This window comes from Bufo bufo, chromosome 7 (genome assembly GCF_905171765.1).
Source record: "Bufo bufo chromosome 7, aBufBuf1.1, whole genome shotgun sequence".
Classification (NCBI taxonomy): domain Eukaryota; kingdom Metazoa; phylum Chordata; class Amphibia; order Anura; family Bufonidae; genus Bufo; species Bufo bufo.
In genome coordinates this window covers 225,444,928-225,467,548 of record NC_053395.1, presented here as the reverse complement: position 1 = coordinate 225,467,548, position 22,621 = coordinate 225,444,928, and the positions used below count along the sequence as shown (strand labels likewise).

General features: G+C 43.8%; 1 protein-coding gene across 2 annotated transcripts in view; it reads left to right on the top strand.

Annotated features, from left to right (window-relative positions):
• The window catches only part of TNRC18 (trinucleotide repeat containing 18), a 146,789-nt gene that overhangs the window by 82,696 nt on the left and 41,472 nt on the right, over positions 1 to 22,621 (top strand). For both annotated transcript variants that reach the window (XM_040440936.1, XM_040440935.1), the window contains exons 14-17: positions 710 to 869; positions 2,756 to 2,864; positions 6,389 to 6,649; positions 13,050 to 13,244. In XM_040440936.1, coding sequence (XP_040296870.1) covers positions 710 to 869; positions 2,756 to 2,864; positions 6,389 to 6,649; positions 13,050 to 13,244 — 725 coding nt within the window. The remainder of the gene's footprint in view (positions 1 to 709; positions 870 to 2,755; positions 2,865 to 6,388; positions 6,650 to 13,049; positions 13,245 to 22,621) is intronic.

Genomic DNA, 22,621 nt, shown 5'->3' with positions numbered 1-22,621 from the left:
ACCAAGTCCCATGCTATTTTCCCACTAACTCCTAGAATAGGGACATTCAGGGGGTTCAATCTGGGTGTCCTTCCCTTCGTAATCTCGGAACCTGTGGGTCTAACCAGAGGTACCTTTTCCACAGCAAGTACATGAGAATTAATAATATCATACGTTGCCCTTTTGCTGGACAGGTATTGGGTGAATTTTACTCGCAGGACTTTTTTGGGCTGTACACCTTAGCAAACTTGGTGCTAAATTGGTTGAGTAGTGAATTAATTTTAATTAGATGATGTATTGCTATTAATTGTTCAGTATCACGGTTCAATAGGCATATAGGGTGATATGAATCTGCCAGGGATGACTTTCCCGTCTAAGACACGTGAAATAAGCTTATTCTGTCAATTCTGGTCAAGTAGTTGGACTTTCCAGCTTCCATATTCGATATCTGCTCTGTCGCTTGGGTCTCATGCACACGACTGTAGACTGTTTTGCTGTCTGCTAATTGCCGATCTGCAAAGCACGGATAGCAGCCGTGTGCGTTCCGCATTTTGCGGAACGGAACATCCTGCCCTCTATAGAACAGTTCTATCCTGTATCTATTTCTTTGTGGAACGAACATATGGATGCGTCCTTATGGAAGTGAATGGGTCCGCATCTATGTCTCAGTTATTGAGCAGTCACCACAACTTGCCATTTATTTTCTTGTTTTTTGGTTTACCCTTTGCAGGCTTAGCAAGTGTATTTTACTCTCTGAGAAGACTAAGGCGGGTGACTGTCTACAAACGACACTACTCAACATATCAGAAGCTGAGGAGTTGGCGAATGAAAGAAAAAGTGGAATAGATGATTGGGGGGATCACAGCAGTGCATCGAGTTACTTGCATGAGGTAAATGAAATGTCCTATATCAAATAAATACATTGTATCATTCATTATATAACAGTGAGGATCTATCAAGGATAGATTTCTAACATAATAAGGAGAAGGCACTGATAGTTTCTAGTTTCTTGATAAAAAAAGCATTTGAATTATTTCTCACAGGCTAAAAGTAATTTTGGAAAGAAAAAAAATAATGGCTATGCACATTTTGCAGTAATTTTAGGTAATAAATAGACTTTGCAGTAGGTGTTGATCAAAAACAAATCCTCCCATTTTTTTCCGCAGCTTCTATGTAACAAACCCTGTGTGGTCTGATGCTACAGTCATACGCCCTTCTATCTGTCCACTACATACATTCATTAGGTAAGCAAGAAATGGGGGACAGATAGAAACGGAGTATGACGTTCACAGCTCTGGATTTTCTGCAGCAAAAAATTGCATCACATGGTGCATTTTTGTTGCTGATTTTGTTGCAGGAATGTTGCAGATTAGACAAAGATTTCATTCTTTGCATTGGAAATTGTGAAATCCGCAATGAAATCTGTGGTGTAAATGGACTTACTATTGATGTGAGATCTGCACCACAGCTTGGTTTCTGCTGCAAATTTTTTTTCTGCCTTTTGTGACTGAGAATTGCTAAAAGCTCATTCATTTTGCTGGTGCTGTTCAACGCTGCAGATTTTCTGCACGGAAATCCGAACTAATCGGTGGCTTCTGAATTCGGCCTAAGGGCACATTCACGTTAGCACTAGTTATTTCTGTGAGAGTGGCTGAACAATGAAAAAAACTGAAGTGCCGACACATAACGGACGCAAATGGAGTCAAACAGACCTCACTGACTGTAGGTACCCACTTTTTTGGCATTAAAAAAAGTCCTGCATGCAGGACTTTTTTATCCACTCTTTTTGGTGGAATCTGCGATGGAGACCCTGAACGGAGCCTCCAATGCAGATTTGAACATACCCTAACCTATGAGATACCTGGGTCTGCATAGGAGCTGTAGAAATAAAAACTGTAGAACAAGTAAATCAAATCTATTTGCAAAGTTGCTTCATTTGTTGTTTTTTTTAGATACTTTGGGTCACTAAAAATGAAAATTTGGTTGTTGACATGTATAATCTTTAAAGAGGACCTATCACCACAAAATGCAATGCAATGCAGACACCATGTTATAGAGCAGGAGGAGCTGAGCAGATTGATATATAGTTTTGTGGGAAAAGAGTCAGTAAAACTAATACATTTATACCTTTGCTTTTCCCACTTCCCGTGTAGATCTATCGGTACAGGGAGGAGGTGTTATCAGCGACAGCTATCCCTGTATACAGGAGCATAACCACCATAGCGGCAGACCAGGCGAATGCTATGGGGCCCAGAGCAAGAGGGGGCCCAGTCTTAGTTTAGATTATCTCCTCTTCTACTGGAGGGGAAAACTTGGTCAGGACTCCACCCTCTAAAGGAACAACTTTTAGCAAATGAGGCAGTGGAAAAATGGTCCAAGGTTTATTGAAAGGGTTTTAGGCGGAAACCCTTCTGTCCTGTGTGGGGGGCCTGGTTTGATCCTTGCCATGGGGCCCTTCTCTATGTACGCCACTGCCTGTATACCTACTTATACACACAGTGCTATCAGTCGCTGATAACACATCCTCCCTGTACCAATAGCTGTTCACAGGAGGTAGTAAAAGGAAAGATATAAATGTATAATTTACAGGTTTTACTGAATCTTTTCCCACAAAACTATATATTAATCTGCCCCGCTCCTCCTGCTCTCTAACATGGTGATTTCAGATTGCATTGCATCTTGTGGTGGCCGGTTCTTTTTAAGAACTGTTTGATAGCCAACCTTTATCAATTACAAAACCAACTATCATATTATTATTATTTTTTTTTTTTGTAAGTTCACAGACCATTGTCGAGAAAAGCAGAGAAATGTAAGAAGCAGAAGAAGAAAATCTGATTTCCGGCAGATGCATAGAATTCAGCTTTCCCGGATTGTTTCCAAAGAAGGTAGATCAAAATGTTGTGCAAAGTAGCTAAACAAAAAAAAAATGTGGCTTTCAGAGTCCCCAGAAAGCTGGGTCAAAACAGAGGCTGAGGAATACTAAATCTACCAAGATAAAGTCCACGTCTGACTTCTAGTGTCATAGCTAGGCAGATTTGCCTTTCACAACCCTGGGAAAGCTGGGTTAAAACCAAGTGGAACTATAAAAGATGAGAATGTGGAATACTAAATCTACGAAGATAAATCCCCCTCACCACTCCTAAATAGTGTCATACGTAGGCAGATATGCCTTTTAGGAATCTAGGAAAGGTAACCTGCACAATGTAAGGGTAACATTATATGGACTGTGTGTATGGCTACAGTAATCCGGCTTTCCCAAACTGATGAGAGCCATAGTTGCCTAACCAGACAGTGAGAAATCCCTCCTGGTTATATAGGCAAACTTGACATTCAGGCACCTGGAAAATCTGGGCAGCACTTTCTTTAGTGTCAGTGCCCTGGTACTGAATAAATAGCATCACACTTTCTGGGGAGTGTTTGAAAGAAGCTTTTGAAATCTTGCAGTTTCAAAGAGCTCTGGGCGTCTATTTGAAGTCATCCCTCTGGACAGCCATTGGAGTCCCGGACACAGCCCCCAAAAACTGTCACAGTAGAATTTTTGTATGATCCCTGAACAAGGGATCTAACCATGTTGTCTGCAGTGCTTCACATCAGTCTAGGGGTAAAAGAATGAGAAGACAGGACTCATGGTGGTATTTACCGTATTTATCGGCGTATAACACGCACCTTCATTTTAAGAGGGAAATTTCAGGAAAAAAATTAAAATCTCAAATAAAGAACTTTGAAGCATGTATGGGGCGGGGGCCACAAGGAGATGTCATGCTGTATGGGGGTGGGGGCCACAGGGAGACGTTATACTGTATGGGGGCGGGGGCCACAGGGTGACATTATACTGTGCCGGGGCAGCCGCTTGGTGATGTTATACTGTATGGGGCACTAGGGCAGCCCCAAGGTGACGGTATACTGTATGGGGGCAAGAGGGAGACGTTAGTATGGGGAAGTCCCCGTCCACCCCCTATTCATGGAGGGTGAGTGGCTGGAAGTTGGAACCTGGCAGCACTCCTATTGACACTTCAATGCCAGGGAGAAGAAGCAGAGCGGCAGCCTGACAGCAGAGCAGTCACCACACACACTACCTGCTGGGCTATCTATCACGGCACAGGCTGCCATCATGTCAGGAGCTCCTACTACAGCCGCTGACTAACTTGTGCCTCCGCTGGGAGCTGACTTCCAGCCCGCGGCGCCCGACTTCCGGCCTGCACAGGAGCGCTGATAACACTGCGGTAAGCAGCCCGGACTTGCTGCACCGGGCTGTGTATTAGAGGAAAACCCGGCGCAACCCTAGCCCTGCTACTTGCCCGCAGGGCTAAGCTGCCTGCACAAACTACCTGCCCGGTGCCCGGAACTGCATGTCCCGGGCGTCGGGCGATAGGAATTCCACACCCCTGTAACATTATATCGGCATTATATCGGCGTATAACACGCATACATCATTTGCCCCCTATTTTCAGGGTGAAAAAGTGCGTGTTATACGCCGATAAATACGGTAAGTCTTCAAACGCCGAACTGCAGAAGACCCTCTTTATTAGCAAAGCCCTGGGTGTCGCCCTTGCAACCGAAAAATAAAAAGGAGCCAATAGGATTGTGACGTGTTTTAGCAAAGAGTGACTTGTATATCCTCATAGTATGCATCTGGACGCAATCCGCATACTCCAGGTGGGAAAACCAAAACAGAGGAAAGCCTTTGTCTAAATGCATGACATCCCCTGTGTAGCCATCTAATTTTTATACCAAATATTGCACCCCAGGTATATTCAAGATTTAATTATATTTAAATAATCTCACTATATAAAAGTGAATGGGCATTAAAGAGGTTGTGCACCATTGGGGGGCGTTTTAGCAAACCCCCTCTCTTTGGCAGACCTTTTAAGGGAAGCATACTTGGGCTAGTCTCACACATCCACTGTAGATTCCGTCGGGCTGTTCTGGCAGATGATGCTGGCAATCGCCCGTACACAAATCGCAGCATACAGCGGTTTGTGTCCAGCCAATCCTCCACATTGTCTGCCAGAATGTGGCCGGATCTCCTCCTGACCCCATTATACTTAATAGGGCCGGTGGGCATTCCCTCAGCATCTGTCAGTGCGGGATCCCATGAAACCGCAGGTGTGAAGCTAGCCTTACCCGCTTCCAGGTGCTGGCTCCTGGTTCCTTCTCTTCCTGGCCTGGACTTCCCTGCTCCCATGATGTAAACGTCCATTTTTACACAGCTTCAGCTAATCGCTGGCCACAATGATGACCTGCCACCCTTGCATCACGTGACCATTTGACATGACGCAAGGGGAGCAGGTCACCAATGCGACCACAGCACGGGGGCTCAGTGGTCAGCACAGCGGCTTCGTAGCACAGAGGTCCTGGGTCTAAATCTGGCCAATGGCAATATCATCTGCATGGAGTCTTTATGTTTGCATGATTTCCTCTGGGTACTCCACTTTCCTCCCACACAATTTGGAATTTAGATTATGAGCCCCCAATACAGACAAGGTGAATGATGACATTCTATGTCTGAGTTAAAAGGGTTTTCCAGGGCTTTTTTTTTTTTTACTGATGACCTATTCTCTCAATAAGTCATCAGTATATGATTGGTGGGGGTCTGACACCCGGGTCTTCTGCCGGTCAGCTGTGAGCGCTGCGCCCTTCTCCATGTTTTATAGCGGCTGTGCTTGGTATCGCAGCTCAGCCACATTCTCTTCAATAGGGCTGAGCTGCTCCTAGACCATGTGACTGATGAATGTGATGTCACACGGCGTAGGAAAAGCTGGAGAATGCCGCAGCGGTACTGTGAGCACCCGTGCCATGTCAAGCAGCTGATCGACAGGGGTCATGGGCGTTGGTCCCCCACTGATCGGATACTGATGACCTATCCAGATTATAGATGAAAAAAAGCAAATTGATGGCAGCATCTCCCGAAGTGAAATTTATTCACAGTGGGTCCATAAAAAACATGTGCAAAAATTGCCAAAAAGGTGCAACGTTTCGACTAGCAAGTAGTCTTTATCAAGCATGATAAAGACTACTTGCTAGTTGAAACGTTGCACCTTTTTGGCGATGTTTGCACATGTTTTTTTACGGACCCACTGTGAATCAATTTTACTTCTGGAGATGCTGCTGTCAATTTGCTTTTTTTCATTGATCGGAGGACCATATTGGATCTGAGGTCGTGATGTGCTGATGCATTCCAGCTTATGTCTCCACGATATTGAGTGCTGCTCTGAATATTACTATTACCTATCCAGAATATAGGTCATCAGTATTAAAGTTTTGAAAAACCCCTTTAAGTAATTATTATTAATACCTTGGGTTTTCTTTTTAGGGAAAACATGAGCCAGTAGAATTGTAGAGGAAACCTCATCCTGTACAACTAGAGAAAGTACAATGTTTTTTACCTCCTGATGTGTTTTAATTACAGATACAGACTCGGAAGATGACGACAACATAATAAGAAATGAGTGGCTGTCCCAACCCAAACCATTGCATTACAGCATGTGCAATATGCTGACACAAAAAATGAAGACCCTTGGAAGATCCCCGTCGCCTCATCACATGTCTTCATTCTATAGGACTCCCAAACCTAAGCAGACACACAGAAATAGACACCTCTGTTTACTGCTACCTGATCAAGAGGCCGAGTCTTCTTTCAGTGATTCAACGGAGGACTCAATGGACCAAGGTTACTAGTTTTACAAAGCAAACGTTCAGCCCCAGACAGGGAATTCCGCTGTTCACGGTGATCTCTTTTTGGCTATCTGTCTGTTCAGCAGTTTCAACTATTTTCCTTTGCAGTTGATAGTGTTTCTCTATTTGGCTCGTTGTGTGAGCTCTTTTAGTCTTCATCAGTCCGCCTTTTCCTTTTAATCTTGGCATGAAGGTTCCATCTGAGAAACAGTCTTTGTATTTGGAGAAAGTGTGAGTGTGTGATTTGTTTGTATTATAACGTCTTATTAAACATACCAATTTTATTTTTTAATAATGCCAGTGTACTTTGTGTCTCTTGCAATGCATTCTAAATTGTTAATATAGTTTTCGCTTTCTTTTTTTCTTTGTTCTGCCTCTTTTCCGTTTCCTCCTTCCCTCTGCATCACTCCAAGGATAATCACGTTGCTTACAAGGTCCTGCAGTGTTCATGTTTCAAATATCCCTCCTTGCTACAAGGGTACAAGAAAACATATCTTATCGTATAGTTGATTCTAATAATCAAATTTATAGGGTATGTCAACCATTGCTGTAATGCATCTAAAATGAGACTGATTACTGCTTTTCATCTACAGCTCCTATGCAGACTTGTCTATGGTCACAGATCCCAACAAGCCTTGTACAGTATGTGGTCAGGTCCTGCAGTCATACCGTATGTTGCTCAAGTCCATTTTCCCTTTGTCTGTAAGGCTACCACGGCCTTATCCATTTTGCGGTCTGTACAATGTGGATACTGGCCGCGTGCGTCCTGCATCCCATTGTCAAAACGCTTGTCCGCAAAACGTACAAGAATGGATAACACAGCACGCGGATAATGTCCATGGGCTATCCGCATCTTAGAAATTAAAGTGTCTGCGTACAATCAGCAAACAATGCGGATCGGACACAGATAATTAATTTAAAGATCAGGCAGAAGTGCAGATGAAAATCGACACCTACTCAATTGTGACCTTTAATGTACTTGGAGTAGTTTATTGTTATTTGTTACTAAAAAAAATAAAAATAAAGATTTGACAAAAAAAAAAAAGATCAGGCAGAAGGAGTGGAGAAACACACGACTGCAGGAAACGATTACACACGGAGTTAGTTTCTACTATGTAATCTTGGGAACACAAGTCCGTATAGAAACCGTAGACTGAAAAAAAAGTAATGGCCCATATTTACTGATATCTAGACGTTGTTGTAAACTGCTCAAAAATTTGGTCCAATTTGGCGCATTTTGGGCATATGCGGTTACTGAGAAATCCGGCAAGAGGGTGTGGCTTATGGGAAAGGAGGCGTGGCCTAATAGGCAACATATAGTGGATATAGTGCCCAAAGTGAGCCACAATTCTGGTGTAAACACGAACATGTTGTTTTTCTGTTTCCGCTCAGTTTTTTTTTTTGCGGCCCATGTGCAGAACCATTCACTTTAATGGGACCGCAAAAACATTGAATGTGTGCATTCCATGTCGATATGTCTGCACGGCCGTTCTGCAAAAAAATAGAATATCCTATTATTGTCTGCATTACGGACAAGATTGGACTGTTCTGTAGAGGCCAGGACCTTCTGTTCTGCTAAATGCAGAATTCACGCGATCATTATCCGTGTTTTGCGGATCCGCAAATCAGGCAACGGTCTTGTGCATGAGCCCTAAGCCAAACACCCCTTGGAATAGAGTCGGACAGAGGTGTCTAGCCCTGCAGTAAATTTATCATCCAGCATGAGCCACTGTGATAAATCTGGTTCAGGGCTAGACAGCCGGGCTATGTTTACAGCAACTATAGGATTAGTAAATCTGATCCAGTGTTTTCAGATGAAGACTGTTTGTAAAGCTGTTCTTTAGTTTATATTTCTGTAAGGACTGATTGCACTGTTGCATGTTTCCTTTAAAGGGCAACTAACCCTTTAGACAAGTTTTATAAAAAAATATTCTAAATGCCCTGAAATTATTTTTTCTAATATACTTTTACTGTAGATTTTACTGTATTACTAAACAAATAAGCACCTGACGTTCTGTGTGTCTATGGTGCTTTGGAATCAGTACATTCGTGCACCGCTGACTGCTGGAATAGGGGGTGCAGCAAGCGCTGAACCGGCAGGAGCACAAATCACGGGTACAGGCCGGACCCCGCTACGTTCAACTAAACCAGAGACTATGGCATCTGCAACAATGTGCTATGCAGAGCATTGAGTGAAGCGGGCACAGGCAGGACCCTGCTCCGTTTAGCTACATCCTGGTATGACCCATCAGTACAGGAGACCATGGCACTTGCACCGATGTGCTATGCAGAGCATTGAACGGAGCGGGCACAGGCAGGACACCCCTATCTTCAGCTAACTCCTGGCACAGCACATCAGTACAGGGGACCATGGCAATTGCAATGATGTGCTATGCAGAGCATTGAGCGGGCACACGTGGGACCCCACTATGTTCACCTAAATCCTGGCACAGCACATCAGTACAGGGGACCCTGCACGGATGTGTTATACAGAGGTTTTAGCTGAGCGCAGCGGGCACAGCGATGCGCTGCAGCCCCTATTCCAGCAGTACAGTGGGATCTGTATACCTGTACACCACTGACATGTACGACTGTACTGATTCCAAAGGGTGATACACATCCAGATCGTTGGATGTAAAACAGTAAAATCCATAAAAGTATATTAGAACAATTAATTTCAGGGCATTTAGAACACTTTTAAATAAACTTGTCTTAAGGGTTAGTTGCCCTTTAACTCATTCTGAAAAACATATAATATAGAGAAATATGAACCTATCCAATATTCTTTATACAGCGCATGATAAAACAATGACAAGATACTATTACCAGAGAGCAGTAAACTTCCTGGACTCATACGTTTTTACTAAACCTGGGGGATATTTGAGAAGTGGATAGTGCTAAGACTCGCTGTAATACTAAAAATGTGCAGAAATTAACCAAACTTTTCTAGAATGCTTGCTTTTTCCTTGCAGCTGCTTGAGCATTCCTTCACCCCTGACCCTTACCCATGATGCTTTGAATGTCTGTATCGGTTTCTTGCATTTGCTCTTACGCTGCTCTAAGGAAGCAAAGTGATTGGCTGGAGTAGGGCAGACAACGCACAGCGTGGGTCAGATTGCAAGCCATCAGAACCTTGGTCTCTGTAAAGTAGGTAACTTCCGAACATCCACCTCTTTATCAGTAAACCTTCCAGCCTTACCGTTAATCCTCTGTTCCGTTAGCATATCGCTGGATTAAGTAGTATCTGCGTCTCTGAATATGATTCATTGCATTCAGTCCAGTAGCTGAACGACCAGCCATAAGCATCGACCTCTGAGACAATTATCAAGGCAAGAACAATGGAAAAATACATTTATTTTTTAAGTTCCACAATTTCAAGATTATTGTCCCCCTAGAATAGCATCTGTTTTTTTTTTAAAAGGTCCTGTGTACAGTAATTACAGCATCTGAATTTAGATATAAAATGCAGGTTTTTTTAAAATTAGTAATGGCAGGAGTCTTTGGTAAGTCAAAAGAAAACACTAGATAATGAAAAATGTGAGCATTCTTAAAGGGGCTGTCAGTTACTTTTTTATTGATGATATATTCTCAGGATAGGTCATCAATATCAGATCGGCGGGGGTCTGACTCCCAGCACCCTTGCCGATTGAAGAGAAGGTGTGCTCCATGCCAGCGCTGCCTTCTCTTCATTGTTCACCTGCTCACCATCGCATTTACAGCAGTCACCATAGACAATAGACTGGAGGGGACCTCCTTTAATTCTCTAGGCATGTTTTGTAATCTGTGCAATCACTTATTGTGAAAGGTGGCTCCCATGTTATCAATATAAATATAGGTGTTACCTGTCATTGTAATCTTGCCTATGATGATAATGATGAATAGTGATCTTTACAGACCAAGAAGTGGCACCTATTATTAAACTTAGCGCAAAAACTGCAGGATTTTAGGACTTTTTAAAATGTACAGTAGACAGCGACATGGAAAGATTTTAAGATAAATTCACCAACAATTCTTTAAAAATATTTTTAACCATAAAAAAAACCTTGATTTAAACAATAGGCAATCTTCTGATGACCCCTTCCTATTAACGAGAGAGATGCTTATATTCAGAAACAGTTAATTCTGTTACAACCAATTACGTTAAGTAGGAAAAGGGAAGGCATGGATATACTCAATGCAGAAGGTCAGCGGTAAGGAGCACTTTCAGATTCCTGTGTAGTATATAGTTCCTGTTTTAGCGCCGTCGGTGTACCTTCCGTGGGCTTGAGCTGTTTCTTATGATGAAGGGTAGGGATATGAGAGACGACCCTGCAGCTGTCTATGGTCTGCCTTCATCTAGCCTGCTTTGTATGCTCTGCCTGACATTGTGATAGAACATGTACCACGGTTTTTAATGGGTCTGTGTGCTCATTGTCTGTATATCTATGATTCCCTTGCTAGAGCGCTTCAAAAATCATCCTGTTTGTCAGTCTTTGATAACTTATTACATTCTGATAATTCCATCGTTTAGCACATAACATCCTCACCGCTTGTATTGATTAACTGTGCTACAATTCAGCATGAGCTAACCTTTTTTGTCTCTTTTTTTTTTTTTGTTCCTGGCAAGCTCTCATTTCTTTGGATACCTTTAGTACGCTGACAGATCCTTCACATATAAACTATTTCCCATATGTACACTTATGTGTGGCTGCTAAATTGCTAGCTATCCGTGCACATTCGGTCCCTGTTAAAGCAGGAACAATCAATGCATTATTGTCAGAGATATGAACGTTCTTCTTTTTAATTTTTGCTAAAAGCAGAAAACTGTGCTCCCAGGGAGTGATTGAAACTGATAACAGAATATAGCCTTCATGTGCGACCTCAGTCGGGCATCGTGGAAATCACCATTTTGCAGGCCTGTATTGTGAGGAGACAGCATGATCATGTTCTATAGCACGTATCGTAGCTTATACAGTCATTTTTTAACTTTCACATACTTGTATGCCCTAGGCCTGTGCAATACTATATATGCACCATTGTGCGATTTACTCATTTATTTTTTAAGTTTTAAAATTCAAAATAATTCACCAGTTAAGATATAGAACTGGTCCCGTTCAGCTTTGTTTATTTTTGGTCATATTATGCCTTAATAATTATTTAGTCCTTTAAAGGCTATGGACACCTTTTATGATTTGCATTTTACTCACTTTGGTTTAAAAATCATTTTTTTCAATTGGTCTTTATTAAAAATTTGCAGCAGGTTTTGGGATACATGTGGTTAAAATTCTGTCTATTTGCAGACTGTCCCTCCTGAGTTCCTTCAGCTGGCTTATGTGAAGCCTTATCTCTGATCTCCTGACCTCCCTAAACTATTATCAAACTGATAAGAATATGGCAAATAAGGACAGGAGACCAGAGATAAGGCTTTACATAAGCCAGCTGAAGGAACCCGAAAGGACAGTCTGCAAATAGACTGATTTTTAACCCCATAGATCACAAAAACTGCTGAAAATGTTTTAAAGGGGTTCTGCACTTTGTTTAAACTGATGATCTATCCTCTGGATAGATCATCAGCATCTGATTGGCGGGGGTCCGACACCCGGGACCCCGCCGATCAGCTGTTTGAGAAGGCAGCGGCGCTCCAGCAGCCAGCGGTAAACAGTGAGAAGGCCACAGCGCTGCTGGAGCGCCACTGCCTTCACAAACAGCTGATCGGCGTGGGTCCTGGGTGTCGGACCCCCACCGATCAGAAGCTGATGATCTATCCAGAGGATAGATCATCAGCTTAAGGCTACATTCACACTACTGTATGTGTTTTGCGGTCCGCAAATTGCGGATCTGCAAAACACGGATACCGGCCGTGTGAATGTAGCCGGCCCTATGATAGATATGCCTATTCTTGTCCACGATTGCGGACAAGGATAGGACATGCTCTATCTTTTTTGCGGGGCCGCGGAACGGATCTACGGATGCGGACAGCACATTGTGTGCTGTCCGCATCTTTTGCAGCCCCATTGAAATGAATAGGTCCGCACCTATTTTTTTTTTACTAATTTGCGGAGCCAAAAATACAGTCTGGTTCTGTGCGATGCCTTGGAGCCTAAACAAAGTGTAGATCCCCTTTAATAAAGACCAATAAAGACGAAATGAAAAAATATATATTTTTAGCCCCAAATTAGTAAAATGCAATCATAAAAAATGACCCTGAAGGAGGTCCATAGCCTTTAAGCCTATTTCACGCTAAGCCCTTAGACGCCTGTAACTGCTGACCCCTGCCCTTCGTATACAACATTCCCTTTTTCCACCAGTAGAAATAGTGAATAGGTGGTAATAATATATAATTTCTATCTGTTATATTAAAATGCTGGAAGCAGCGTAATCTTCCATGTCATCTCTTTATTTACTTCCATTTTTAGATGTTAGCTCTGAAGACGAGGAAGATTATATCCGCTATGATCTCCATCGCCTGCCTTGTCCGTATGTAGAAGATAGCGGGCTGGGTCTTCTTGCGCGCTTCGCAGCCAATGAACCGTCCAATCCTATCTTGTCTCCACCTTTAGCCACCGTTCATTTGGATGAAAAACAAATGGAGGATAAAGAAAATCTAATGGGTGAGTTGTGATTCTATTTAATTGCTGGTGTGTGGAGATTTTAAAGATGAAAGGCTTTTATCTAGGCTCCCATGTGGAATTACTGTACTGGTGTTTAGGTCACTCATCCTGCTCACGTAACGTTCATTCAAGTATTCATACTCCGATATTTCCAGTCCTCTGACCAGTCATTCACTTAAGACAATGCTGTGTGCAGATACACAGGTGAAACTCGGAAAATTAGAATATCGTGCTAAGTTCATTTATTTCAGTAATGCAACTTAAAAGGTGAAACTAACACATGAGACTCATTACATGCAGAGCGAGATATTTCAAGCCTTTATTTGTTATAATTTGGATGATTATGGCTTACAGCTTATGAAACCCCAAAGTCACAATCTCAGGTCCCCTTTGCTCAGGGGGTATGGATTCATTAGCTGACTAGAGGGCGACACTTTGAGCCGAGAATATTCAACCTTTTCGCAATATTCAAATTTTAAGTTGCATTAGTGAAATAAATGAACTTTTGCACGATATTCTAATTTTTTCGAGTTTCACCTGTAGTCATAACCTCCTGCATGCAGCACATTTCCTCAGGCAATGTACAGAATAGTGATCTGACTCTCAGACAGGGTTTTGGCTACCAGTAAATATTACTATGGAATCCATAATCAGCTGGGTTAGTTCTATACAGAATTTCAGGAAGGAACAAGAAGTTACAATTTATTAACCAGTGCCATCACCCATCGTGGAGTAGTCCGGACTGTCATTCATCAAGCAACGTATTCTTATTTCAGCAAGAGTAGATAAACCAGACTTGTAAATTCATGATTTGGATATGACTGGTGCTAGAACAGGTAAGCATGTCTCCCATTTCACTAGCTCCACCTTGTGGAAATGGCTCCCTATGAGTCCAAGTCTGACTTATTAACTAGGGACATGACAAGGAAGGATAGCCAAGTCAGATATTCATCCGTAGACAGCGTTTTCAGACAGTAGGATTCTGGCTGGTTCAGTGCGATGCCTTGGAGGCAGCAGATGTAGAGTTTATGCCTCTTTTTAAAGCTTTTCTTGGGAGATACCTCTTTGTATATTTGTTTCCCATGGAGCATTGCCAATAGGGCTGGTCTGTTCAGCTCTGAACCCGGACATATCCCCTTCTTCCCCCACTCGGCCCCTCAGACATGAGCATTGCAGAATTTCATGCTCCAATGCTCTCCCTTGCCATGCGCTGAATCACTGTTTGTTTATATATTTACACTGCTAGGCGGAGGTTCCCAGTTATGTCACCGGCACTAATGGGTGGGCTTTAGCGCTGCCCGGTCCATTTTACAGGCTAGGGCAGTGCTAAACCCTGGCCATTAGTGCCTAGCAGAGACCCGGATCTGCTGAAAAAGCCCTTGCCCTACATGATTCAGCACGGGGCAAGGTAGAGCCAGATGGGCTGAGTGGTGGAAGGAGGTGATAGGTTCAGGTCTGGACATGGACAACCCCTTTAAGGAGAGGCAGCCCCCTACCTAAGCTGTGAAATAAGGAGGAAGTAGATCCAACCTTCTAAAACTTAATTGTATAAAAAAACAACAGATCCTAAAAAAAAAAAAGATTAAAGGTCCCAGAATCAACGTGTTTCGCATAATCGGCGCTCAATCATGGCATACAATTTATATGGAACACCAGAGGCATTTATTTGATTTTTACTCCCATAGCTAATCTGTTGGGCTATGCAAGTTTCAGTTGGTAAAACCCACATTAAAAAAAGAGAACATTTTGTACAGTAAACAATAATCTTCCTAATTAGAGTCCCAGTTAATAAATCATTTGATTGTATATGTTTTATGTAAATTTGTTTAAACAAAATCAGATTTTTTTAAATATATTTACAAACATTGCAGCGTCTGTCACCGCAAGGAGAAAATCCGGTCTGCGATAACCATGTTTAGTTCTGTTGTTGTGACGATCTGAACAGACAAGGTGATAAAACCCTGCCCAAGGGCTTTCCTTTTTTTAGCTACACATTCACACCCTTCCTCCAAAACGTACCGTAATTTCTCATCTCAGTACAGCACTGGAAGATATTTAAAGAAATATATTATGCTCTTTCGGGGATTCATTTCTTGTAGTTCCTCTTGTGTAATGTCTCTGACGTTTTGCATGCTTGATCGTCCGAACAAGTTCTTTTCATTCTTTGGCATAAACATTTTTGTATCCTTGTAGAATTTGAAAACAGATCTATTGGATACAACATGTTACTAGGACAGATCTATAGACATGATGGTTCATGGAGGTTGATACAAGTGAAAGTAGCAGTCTTTGTATTTTGTGTAAACCCGTTCAGTCATTCTGACAAGAGCAAGGGATTAAACATATTTACTTGTAGCCACCAAGTTCCTTTTAAGTGAAATTGGCATTAAAGGGGTTTTCTGAGTGTTTTATACTGATGACCTATCCTCAGGATAGGTCATTAGTTTGTGATCAGTGGGGGTCCGATTCTTGACCCTCCCACCGATCATCTGTGTGAAAAGGCCACGGTGCTCTGGTGAGCTCTGCAGCCTCCTCTTAGTTTACCCAGCACAGTGCCGTACATTGTATAGCGGTTGTGCTTGGTACCATAGCTCAGCCCCATCACTTCAGGACTGAGCTGCGCCTAGGTCAGTGGTGGGCAACCTTTTTTTTCAACTGAGCCAAATCTCGCCAAAACCACGATTGAAATTTATTTTGAGAGCCACATTTTTAAAACCGAAAATACATAGGATGGTACACTGTTTTTAGTTTCAATAAGTTTTTATTGAGAATATTCTGCATGCAAGTATCCACATAGGTCGGGTACTGTGGGACTCTTTGCACTGGCCCTGTCACGTGGACGTGACCAGAGCCTGTGCAAGGATTTTTTGGCAACACAAGCGAAGCTACATCTCGGTGACCCAGCCCCCCCCCCCCCCCCCCTCCCCGCCCGCAGCTCACCTGGTCCTGGTTCTGTCTGCAGCAGCTGGCTTCTCCTCTGTGTGGTCCTGATATCTTCGATCTGCTTCAATCTGGTTTGAGGACTGTACTTTTCGCCCTATAAGATGCACATAGGTTTTAGAGGAGTATAAAAGGAAACAATATTTTCCATTATACCTCAGGTCAGACCACCAATCAGACCCCCAATGTTAATCATACCTCAGATCAGCCCCCCATGTCAGCCGTCATGCCCCTATGTCAGCCTTCAGCCATCAGCCCCCCATGTCAGCACCCCATCCATCATGCCCATGTCAGCCGTCAGCACCCCATCCATCATGCCCATGTCAGCCCCCATCCATCATTACCCCCCCATGTCAGCCGTCAGCCCCCCATGTCAGCCGTCAGCACCCCATCCATCATGCCCATGTCAGCCCCCATCCATCATGCCCCCCATGTCAGCACCCCATCCATCATGCCCATGTCAGCCGTCAGCACCCCATCCATCATGCCCATGTCAGCCCCCATCCATCATTACCCCCCATGTCAGCCGTCAGCCCCCCATGTCAGCCGTCAGCACCCCATCCATCATGCCCATGTCAGCCCCCATCCATCATGCCCCCCATGTCAGCACTCCATCCATCATGCCCATGTCAGCCCCCATCCATCATGCCCCCCATGTCAGCCATCATGACCTTATGTCAGCCGTCAGCACCCCATGTCAGCAGTCAGCCATCAGCCCCCCATGTCAGCACCCCATCCATCATGCCCATGTCAGCCGTCAGCACCCATCCATCATTACTCCCATGTCAGCCATCATGCCCCCCATGACAGCCGTCAGCCCCCATCCATTATGCTCCCTAATGGGGGACAATGTTGGAGTCTGCACCATCAGGGGGGGTGACATGATGAGGGACAATGTTGGAGTCGGTACCTGATATATCACTGGGGTCTGGCTGGAGTGGGGTCGGTCTGGTCCTGGCTCCAATCTCAGCTGGCTCTGCCTTAAGGTGTCTTCTCCAGAGTCCAGACTAGAGTCCAGCAGGGTCGGCCAAGTTCCAACAAGTCGTGCCTCAGTGTTACTCTGTGACTGTGTTCTTCTGCTGCCAGCCTGGAGGGGCAGCTTTTACAGGCCACAGCAGACAGAGCAGCTCCGCCTCCTCGCCTCCCTCCGCCGCGGCCCCACTGACAGTCAGTGACGCCTCCTTTGGCCTGAGCGCCGCACGGCACACATGTAGGCAGGACAGCCGCGGGCCGCCGCCCCCGAGAGGAGGGAGGGGAGCGGGCGCCCGGCACACAGAAGAGCCGCATTAAAGTGTGTAAAGAGCCGCGGCTTGCCGACCACTGGCCTAGGTCATGTAATGGATTAATGTGATATTACTGATCTAGGACAGCTGATCTGCCAGGTGTTGGACCCCCAACAATCAGGTCCTGGGGCTAGGTCATCAGTATAAAACACTCGGACAACCCCTTTAACATTTCACTTATAAATAATCTGGATTTTTTCTATTCAGTTTTAAAAAAATCCACATATTGTAGAAAATTGTGTGGAATTTAGAGTATTTTCTGAAGAGTTTGTAATGGACTATAAACTATATGCGTGAATTCTAGAGGAAACAAGGATGTGTTATAGGGCTTTCCCAGGTTTACAATATTCACGGGATTCAGACAACGCTGCCATACCTTGCAGAGCCGCTACAGAGCACCTTCAATCAGCTGTTCGGCAGGGGTGCCCAGAGTCAGACCCTCACCAATGTATTGATGGCCTATCCTGAGGATAAGTTAGCAATATTGTGACCCTACAAAATCCCTTTGAAGGAGTTGTCCTATATATATATATATATATATATATATATATATATATATACACACACACACACATAACCTGCAGGGACATTGGACTAAAGGACGGCACTGGAGAAAAGGAGTGAGTATAACAAGATTTTTTAGATAATTAGGCGGCTTGTCCGAATTTTTTTTATCATCTCAGACAACCCCTTTAAATATCTTAAGTAATTTCATTAGACACTATATGGTTGTAGTTTTTCATTCCAAGTTAGAAACATTTTTGAAGTCGTATTTTAGTGATCTGGATAAGTTAAAACTTAGCTTTTAATATAGCTCTTGTAAGATAAATGAGATTTTGTTCCTCAAAATGAAAAGTAAAGAGGTAGGTAATCGTAGATTGCTGACAGTGTCCTATGATATAACAGGACTTGTACTGAGGGCAATACTAGAATGTCCACAAAGGCAAGAAGTGAAATGACTGATGTATTCCAAGCATGATGTTTCCAGGTCTAGACAGTTAGGGTGGTGCACATCAGTATTCAAGCCACAGGTGGTCGGGTTTGGCACTTGTAGGCGCCAATATCCGACACGTCAAGGTGGACATACAACAAGTATTAAACAACAAAAAATCTATATACACAACGACAAACACAACACAAAAATGACATGGATGTTCCTTTTCTGAATTTGTCCGTGGACTCAATACTAACACGGTGGGACTACGCTTTACCTCTGAGGCCAATTCTGATAGTTTGGCATTCCTAGATATTAAGATATCTAGGGGGGGTTCTAATGAACTCGACACCACTATATACAGGAAGCCGACGTCGACGAACTCTGTCCTGCACTGGGACAGTGGCCATCCCTTCTCCCAAAAAAGAGGGATTCCAAAGAGTCAGTATTTGCGCCTCAGACGCAACTGTTCCAGCAGGTCAGAGTTCGTCGAACAGGCTAAGGCCTTACAAAATCGGTTTTTGGACAGGGGATATCCCAATAAGGTTCTCAAACAAGCTTATCAAACTGCATTAACAGCAAGTCGCCCCGACCTCCTAGTACCTAAAATTAGAAAGGAGGAGATGGAAAAGAAGATCCGCCTTATTGCGACCTATGACGACGCGTCAGGACAAATTAGGGATGTCCTCCGGAAACACTGGCCTGTCCTATTGATGGACCCTGAGATCAACAAAGTCATCTTTGATTACCCACAAATTACCTTCAGGAGAGGGAGCAGCCTAAAAGATATGCTGGTGCACAGCCACTACACCCCGGTGACCCAAGCAGCGACGTGGCTGGATCGCAAGATCAATGGCTGCTATAGGTGTAGTGGCTGTGTAGCCTGCAAAATCCTACAGAGCAGTAAGACCTTCCATAGCTCGAATTTAGATAAGTCCTTTATTATTAAGGATTTTATCAACTGCCGCACACGCGGTGTCATCTACAAGATCACATGCGTGTGCGGACTCGAATACGTCGGCAAAACCAAGAGGGAGTTGCGTAGACGTCTAGGAGAACATCTGGGCGATATCACGAATGAACGCGACACCCCAGTGGCCCGACATGTTAATGAACACCATGGTGGAGACTCGAACTGCATCCGAGCCATCGGAATTGACAAAATCCCACCACCAATACGTGGTGGCGATTGGGACCGTCTCCTGCTTCAACGAGAAGCACGTTGGACTTTCCAACTGGACACGGTATCCCCCAAAGGTTTGAATGAGTCTCTCCACTTTGGCTGCTTCCTTTAAGAATACCCCCTCAAGGTCTCTGTCTCTCATACAGATTTAATTAAAATAAAGACCTAAAACTGCCTCATCCTGCCTTATTAAATCTCGGCTACCTGGGAGACATGGCATGTAATACCTACTAATTACCAGGTGTCACTTTTTGTTGACTACTGTTGAAAAATGAAATTAACAAGACCGCAAAAAATACCACTAAATAATCTATGTTATATACCCACATCAGGGTAAGCTGTATACCCACATCAGGGCTGCTGAGTGAATCTGTTGGACACATGTTCCGCTGCCCACAGATCCACTTTTATACGGAGCTTACATATCAATATGCCCGTATATACGGGCAAAAAAATATATATATATTTATGCTTTGTCCGTTTTTTTTTAAATATATTTGTAGGCTTATATTGTGCGCCTGTACAACATACATTAATTTGTCCGACGCCCGATGTATACTCTATCTTCCTTTTTTTGCATGTCGCTAGTAACAGTATCTGACTGACGACATGCAAATAAAACAACAGCACCTTTTTGATTGCAGCCCCATTATGGGAGTGAAGTTACCAGCACGAGGGTTTGCTGGCACAACATAGATATAAATATTGACCTATGGAGGCTGTACACTGGAGTCCAATAACTATCTTTGCGCATCGTGGCCTGGACATATCATTTCAGGCATTAACGCGATGATATTGGAAATATAATGTGTGCGCACTACTGCGCATGCCCAGCGACCATTCGGCGTATGGGCATGACACGCAAAGTAAGGGCAAAACGCCATCACCGCCTGCCGCTGTACTAGGGGAAGGGCTGACGTCCTCATGGCGTGCGACGCGCCGATATCCCGGCGCGAACTTTTAAAAGAGAGGACGCGTACACTTCCAGATCAGGTAAGACATATGCCTGCGGCACCAACCTGTGCACCACAAGAGGACAAGGGGCGCTTGTATCTGTCCCCCCTTCTCTATCTTCACTGCGGCTGTGCACCTATCTGTGCGCTCCACTTTAGTGACAAAAGGGAGGGAACTTTATTTTATCTGTCCCCTCTCTTTCATTCCCGTTGCCGGTCGCACATCCACCTGTGCGCCTTGTTTTATAGGAGAGCCACCATTTTTGGCCCTTAGAAATTATATCCCCTGATGAGGGGAGGGGTTCTTCCCCCTACCCCAGAAACGTGCATGTAGGGATCCTTGTAGGGCCTTTTTAGGGACCACAATTCCAGGGCTAGGTTCCGGACGGGAGCCCAAATAGTGGGACACCCCGTGGCTAGTTTTTGGAGGCTTATTGTAGGGCTGTGAGGGCCAATTAGGGATAGAAAAGGAAAACATTGTTTCCATTCCCTTTAAATATCCTCCAACTGCCCGAAAAGGACCACCCTGCCTGATAAAGACTCAAGAACACAGGTGCCTGGAGTACATCTAACCTGTACGGTAGGACACCTGGTGGTGTGTCTTTCTCTTAAGCGGTGCCGCCGTGCACCTAATTGCTGTGGATGTATTAGTGTACAATATTTAACACGGATATCTAAACATCCATGTCATTTTTGTGTTGTGTTTGTCGTTGTGTATATAGATTTTTTGTTGTTTAATACTTGTTGTATGTCCACCTTGACGTGTCGGATATTGGCGCCTACAAGTGCCAAACCCGACCACCTGTGGCTTGAATACTGATGTGCACCACCCTAACTGTCTAGACCTGGAAACATCATGCTTGGAATACATCAGTCATTTCACTTCTTGCCTTTGTGGACATTCTAGTATTGCCCTCAGTACAAGTCCTGTTATATCATAGGACACTGTCAGCAATCTACGATTACCTACCTCTTTTCTTTTCATTTTGAGGAACAAAATCTCATTTATCTTACAAGAGCTATATTAAAAGCTAAGTTTTAACTTATCCAGATCACTAAAATACGACTTCAAAGATTCATGCGAGTGATTATATGTGAATAATCCATATTTAAGTTCATTTGACCAAGTTAGAAACATGTTCTTGCTTACCTTGAATTTCTAAGGCTACTTTCACACCTGCGTTAGGTGTGCGGATCCGTCTGGTATCTGCACAGACGGATCCGCACCTATAATGCAAACGATTGTATCTGATCAGAACGGATCCGTTTGCATTATGAAGAACAAAGTCAAAACTGATCCGTCCTGACTTACATTGAAAGTCAATGGGGGATGGATCCGTCTTCGATTGCACCATATTGTGTCAGAGAAAACGGATCCGCTCCCATTGACTTACATTGTAAGTCAGGACGGATCCGTTTGGCTCCGCGTCATCAGGTGGACACCAAAACGCTGCTCCGCATCCAGAGCGGAATGGAGGCGGAACGCAGCCAAACTGATGCATTCTGAGCGGATCCTTATCCATTCAGAATGCATTGGGGCTGAACTGATCTGTTTTGAACCGTTTGTGAGAGCCCTGAAACGGATCTCACAAACGGAATATAAAAAGGCCAGCGTGAAAGTAGCCTAATTTTAAACATAGGAAGTCATTTATGATGCGAAGTACGCTGCTTCTTGACATACTTTTTTCGCAGATTCGGTCACATTTGTGGGCAAATCTTTGACTTTTTCCTGCTTGCAACACTTTTCCAAGGTGGTGGTAAGAGGGGGCTGGTCGGCCAACCCGTCTCCTTTATCACTCTCCATGCCTGTTTTTAGAAAATGACTTAAAAGGGTATTCCGGTTACGATAAATATAACTTATGCTTTAGACTACTTCATCGTCAATAATTACCTAATATAATGTAAATTTCACATATTTACCGTTCAGTAGTTATAAAAGTAGTTTTCTTCCTCTGCCACGACCTGTAGTTCGGAGCCTCTGTCAGGTCGAGCATGCTCAGTGTGCTGCTGATTACGGAGTAGAGGCGGCATGGCCGGACTGTATATCAGGCAGCCAATCAATAAACATCAACACTCACAGCAGG